Source organism: Clarias gariepinus, chromosome 16, assembly GCF_024256425.1.
Source record: "Clarias gariepinus isolate MV-2021 ecotype Netherlands chromosome 16, CGAR_prim_01v2, whole genome shotgun sequence".
NCBI classification, from domain to species: Eukaryota; Metazoa; Chordata; class Actinopteri; order Siluriformes; family Clariidae; genus Clarias; species Clarias gariepinus.
The window spans coordinates 17,264,493-17,270,594 of NC_071115.1; the positions used below are offsets into that span (position 1 = coordinate 17,264,493).

General features: G+C 37.9%; 1 protein-coding gene across 1 annotated transcript; it reads right to left on the reverse strand.

Annotated features, from left to right (window-relative positions):
* Positions 1–1,130: 1,130 nt before the first annotated feature.
* On the reverse strand, positions 1,131–5,117 carry nfil3-6 (nuclear factor, interleukin 3 regulated, member 6). The gene is made up of 2 exons (XM_053515320.1): positions 4,872–5,117; positions 1,131–3,771 (listed from the first exon to the last, which is right to left on the reverse strand). Exon 2 carries the CDS (start codon positions 3,685–3,687, stop codon positions 2,473–2,475), a length of 1,215 nt encoding a protein of 404 aa, XP_053371295.1. The 5' UTR covers positions 3,688–3,771; positions 4,872–5,117; the 3' UTR covers positions 1,131–2,472.
* Between the last annotated feature and the right edge of the window lie 985 nt (positions 5,118–6,102).

The window sequence follows — 6,102 nt, forward strand, 5'->3', positions numbered from 1 at the left end:
TACATCAACTGTTTCAAAACGGAGCTAAGAGGTCATAAAAGAATTGCGTAAATGGTGCCCTCTTGTGGCTGAAGAATATGTTTGTGGAAATGGATCCTGCCACACACGGCAAAATCACCAGTCTGGCTGACTTTGCAGGCCTTGAAGTGTGTAATTAATTTAGTCTAATATTTATATAGACTTCATGATTATACTCACAAGATTTGCTGTAAGGTAGAATTATCAATGCAGTGTAACTCACTTTAGTTTAGATGTACTGTATAGATAGATAATAGAGTTTATATTCAGTTCATAAGTGATAATGAAAACCATTATGTCAGAAATGTACTGTTAATATTTGTTAGCTTTATTATTGTTATTTATAAAAAGTGCTTCTGAAAGCAATGCTTTCTATCCATAAAGCAATTATAAAACTTACATGGATAGCATTTTCTTTTCACTTTCACTTAAAGGTAATTCCTGGGGCAACAAACTGTATAATCTAACTGTGATATAATTTGTTAATCATTTTCCAAGCAGTCTAGGCCCTACCACCCATACTTCAGAAATTCCCAGGAATAATTACCATTATTCTGCAGCAGTGGCTTCCAGTAAAAGACTGACTGTGTAAGTGCAAGAGTGTCTGGGTCCTGTTCATTCCTGCATAAGCTGTGTGAATGCCAAACTTAGGTAGGGAGCTCTGTCAGTCAGTTACAGGCATGTTTCTGCCTCAGGCTACATGCCAGCTAGTGACCCAGAGAAATATAATAAAGAGATCAGCTACAGAGGGATAAAGAAAGATGAGAAGATTATTAAAGTTTCCTAAAAGACAGTGTGTGTGTGTGTGTGTGCATGAGAGAGAGAGAGAGAGAATTTTTTTTATTTCAACACACTGTACATTTCCAGTGTTGGTTAGTTAAATTTTAATTGTGTTCACTTGGTTTTGGTGATTTTAATATGTAATCCAGTGAGATACATTTCATCTAGATTTCTTAATATATATCCTTCTTAATCTTAGGCAGCCCCATAAATTACATAAAATAAACAGAAAGATATTCTTACATAGGATTTAGGCAGATGTGATTTGGCAGATACTCTATATTCTTGCTATTTATGTTTGATTGCAAAGAAAGAAAACTTTATACTGTATATGTCATCAAATATTTATTCACATATGAAAACAAATATACACACACATAAATACACTAGGCAACACAGATTTTTACCACCATTATACACATTATAGAGTTAAGTTACTAGATACACACAATTCTAATCCCAGATGGCAGTAACGAGTAGTATAAAGGAGAAAGGCAGGAAAAGGCATGTATGTGACATATGGATATGATACTATGATACTGTGCATTTGAACACTTAAATCTAAAAAAGTTGATCATCAGGGACAATCTGATCATTTTGATTTATACATATTTCCTCACACATTTTCATACTTATTTCTCTAATTATGTTTTTGATTCTGTAAAGCTGTTTTATGACAATGATCATTGTTAAAATCGCTATATAAATAAAATAAAATTGACTTGAATCGTGACAAATCATGAAATTAAAGGGACTATATAAATATTTTATTATTATTATTATTATTATTATTATTATACGCAAATATAATTCTCTTATCTCTTTCACACACTCATTCCCTGTACCGGTTATTCTGTACAGGGTCATAGGAAGCCTGAAGCCTATCTCAGGGGACTCAGGACACAAGGTGGGGAACACCCTGGGCAGGATGCCAATCCATCACAGGGCACACATGCACACAGACTCGTTTACACACTATGCAAATTTGGAAATACTCATGAGCCTAACCTGCACTTCTTTGGACTGTAGGAAACCCTCCAAGCCATGGGAGAACATGCAAACTCCACTCACACAGACCCGAGGCTGGAATCAAACCCTAGACCCTGGAGGTGCGAAGCCACAGTGCTAACCACTATCCCACTAAGTATAATTTATATAATTAAATAAAAACATAATTGAACCAGCACCAAATTAATTTCCAATGCATTTTTAAATTCATAGATCATGACATAATAGCTGATTTAACAATGAATATGGAAATGTTGCGTTGAATATAAATGATACACTTTGGTTTAGTGACCCACTGGAGTCTAGCAGTAATGTCTATTTTTGTAGGGTGACTGAAGTGTCATAGGTAAAAACCTGCTGGTAAAGAAAGAAATGTTATTGTCCTTATGTGAGGGGATCCAGCACACTGTGTACTCGGACATCCGTACTGTGTCTCCATCTTGCACAATCCCTGCCTACTTTTATTCTCTCTTCCTGTCATAAAACTATGTAGTTAAAGAAGGTAAATGACAGTCTACAAGGCTACTGGCTACCACTAGAGTCAAGACAGGGCCTTAAAATTCAGTTTCAACACTCTTCTGAATTTATGTTTTATAATTTATGGCTAAGTCTGGCTTAAAAAGACCAAGCTCCCTGTATTCAGTCTGTTATGGAAAACTAGGATCTTTAGTTCATTTTGGAAAGCTGCTCAGAGAAGAGCCTTTTGAGTTGTGCCACTTCCTCGCCAAGGGAGCTAAGCTGAGATTTGAGCATGCTGTTCTCGGCATGGTAATATGCCTCGCCGTGGTTCCCATGCAGCTGGCCACTGCTGCAACTGCCCATCAGGCCACCATGATGATGAGCAAGAATTTTTCGAGATTCATCTCCTTCATGTTGTGGCCAGAGCCGAGCCCCTTCACCCATGCCAGATGGGAAATGATTCCTGTTTTTTTCCTGTCCTCCTGTGTGCTGAACAGGACTGCGTCTTTCACTGGAGTTCTCACTGTCACTGCTCCCTGGACACTTGAAGCGTAATTTGTGAGGGAGACTCTTTAACCCTTCCACCGAATCCCCATTTCCAGAGGCTGTGGAGGTGTGTCCTGTTGAGACCTGTGCCACAAGAAGGTCAGGAGCAGGAGAGTGGTGATATTCACAGCTTAACTCATCAGATCTGTTTGGAGACAATTTGCCATGATCACTGAGCCTGTCTTCAAAAAACACAGGACTTCCAACACTGGAACCTCCAGGAGTTGAGAAACCTGAGTCCTCTGACATGCTGCCATTCTCCCTGATACTCCGTCCTACATGGAATACAGCCTGCGTGGAATTTGGATGAGGTACCAAAGCAGTGCTGGGGTGAAGCCCATCTTCACGGAGTACGTAATAATGTGTGCTGGCAGGTTGAGGAATGCATGGTGCTGTTGTGGTAAGCGGAAGGATGGAGGCATTCGAGGGTTCCTTAACCAACCCGAAGCGATATTTCAGTGCAAGCAGTTCTGCTCTGAGCCTGGCGTTCTCCTCAAGCAGCCCGAGCACACGGTTCTCCAGCACCATGTCGTTGACGCGTCGCTTCTCCCGCGAGCGCTTGGCTGCTTCGTTGTTTTTCTTGCGCTTGTCCCAGTACCCTTCATCTTTCTTCTCTTGTGGGATGAACTCACGCTTGCGCCTCAGTGTGCCACCACTCGGAGACACGTCTTTACGTTTCAGTGCTGATGTGCGGCCTAACAGCGAGCGAGCCAGCAGACTGCTCGATGTAAGGATGGAGACAGCCTCCTCTGTGAAAGACATTGTGTTGCTGTGGGTTGCCACATCTGATCCTAACATTCCTGTGCCCGCAGCCTCCACAGCTGGCAGCACCCCAGCACTCTGCTCTCTCATTTCTTGAGATCCCTCTTCAAACATTCTCGGAATAAAGCTGTCAAGTCACCCAAGTTTTCCTTTTCAAATTTAGGTCAGATTCAGCTTTTGGTTGTAGAACAGCTCCACCTAGAGGCCAAGGAAACAAAGCATAATAATACAAAACCGCTTTAATCGTTACGTAACATCCATTACAACACAATGTTATGTAACTCAGAAGATGTTTCCAGTAAGGCAGAGTACATTTGTGCAACATGGCGTAATCGAGCCAAAAGACCTTCAGCTATATTTACCGTTTGCCTGCCACGTCTTAAAGGCAAAGTCAGACTGTATCAGTATCAGTATGGAGAGACATTCAGGCTGTATGTGTTTGTAAACATGTTTATGAAAGCATGTAAGAGGTAAGATTTCTGTGCTACAGCTCTGTTAATTTGGGCTGTATAGAACCTCGGGGGGCAAAATCGGGAGGTTGCGCCAAGTCCATGACGTCACGCAGAACGCAGAAAAGTGACTTCTAGGAATTCTGCTGACCTCAACACGCACGCAGTGTCCCTGGAACAGGGCTAAAAACTGCAACTAGACGTGCTATCACACAGCATCACAACCACTTTATTATATGGATTATATTTCAATGGTTATTAAAACAGAAATGATGAAGATATACACAGTTTTCGTATATATATATATATATATATATATATATATATATATATATATTTTTTTTTTTTTTTTTTTTTCAAAGCCAAGATAAGCTGCACAGAATTATTTAATATTTAAGATGATTTTTTAAGGATACTGTCGCGGTGTCACATAACATGCGTTTATTAAAAAATGCCATCAGCCTGTCCGTGGAACTAGTGGAACTGCCACAGAGCTCCGGAGACGCCGCGCTTCACACACAGCGTGGGTACTAAACCTAAACTCAGTTACAAGTTCCATTCATCAGTTTAGTTTCATGCTCAATTTATGCAGTTTCATTAAGTTTGTTTAAATATTTAGTCTTTCGTAAAACACCTGTATTCTGCGCGGTCATTCGAAAAGCCCAAATTAACATCTTTATTATGTAAGATTAATTTCCCAGGGAAACTTTTGACAAAATTATCACTTCATCTATGTTGAAGTTCCCGAATAATAATAATAATAATAATAATAATAATAATAATAATAATAACAATAATAATAATAATAATAATAACAATAATAATAATAATAATATTTCAGTTCCTTACCTTTAAAATGATCTCATGAGTTCTGTCCAGGAAATAAACCGGAGATCAAAGCGAAAAGCGTCCCAGTGAAGACAGTTTATTAAGTGGATTTAATGATATAAGGTGGTGAATGTGTCGACCGTTTGAACTGGGACAGAGTGTCACTGCTCGGCTGCTACATTTCCTGGCTCGTTTGTGCCGTGTTTGAATGTCGGAGCTCCTTTTTGTAGCTTTGCATGTGGAGTTCAGTCGAGGACGCTCTCTATCCTTGTCTGAACCAGCGGCTCTCTAATGAGTCGGTTCCTTTTATAATGATTCGTTTAAGTCTGTAGGGCGAATCGATTCTCAAGAACAAAGAATCGATTAAAAAAAATCTCAGCACACACACGCACGCACACACACAATTATATATATATATATATATACACAATTATATATATATATATATATATATATATATATATATATATATATATATATATATATTATATATATATTATTTATATATATAATGAATTTTATATATATATATATATATATATATATATATATATATATATATATATATATATATATATATATATAAATCATTATATATAAATTATTTATTTATTATTTATATAGGCCTATATATTATACGAATTCAATTACTTCCATATTTAGTACATGGAAGTATACTAAATATGGTATACTAAAAGTATACCATATTTAATATATAAAATCAAGTACTTAGGCATGCAGACCGCTTCACAAACATTTGCTCTCAGGAGCTCAGTAAATTCCAGCGTGGTACCATGGTGCCACCTGTGCAATAAGTCCAGTCGTGATATTTCCTCGTTATTAAATTTATTATTATTTACTATTAAATAATCCACAGTCAACTGTTGAATTATAACAAACTTGTATTATAACAAATTGGAAGCAATTGGGAATGACAGCAACTCAGCCATGAAGTAGTAGGCCACATAAAATTACAGCAGATGCTGAAACGCATAGTGCACAGAGGATGCCAACGTTCTGCAACGTTCTTGGAGTCAATAGCTACTGTACGCATATTTTAATTAAATATACTTATGCATACAGCAATGTAATCGACAGAATATTAACCTAAGTAAAATAATATAGAGGTAAGGTGAGAAAACAGAGGTGAGCCAAGGACAAAAGCAAAAGAAATGATGTCATAGCAGAAAAGACATGAGGAAATGATGCTCAGTGTCCAGTATCTACCCAACGAACCCTAGACATGTTGTCA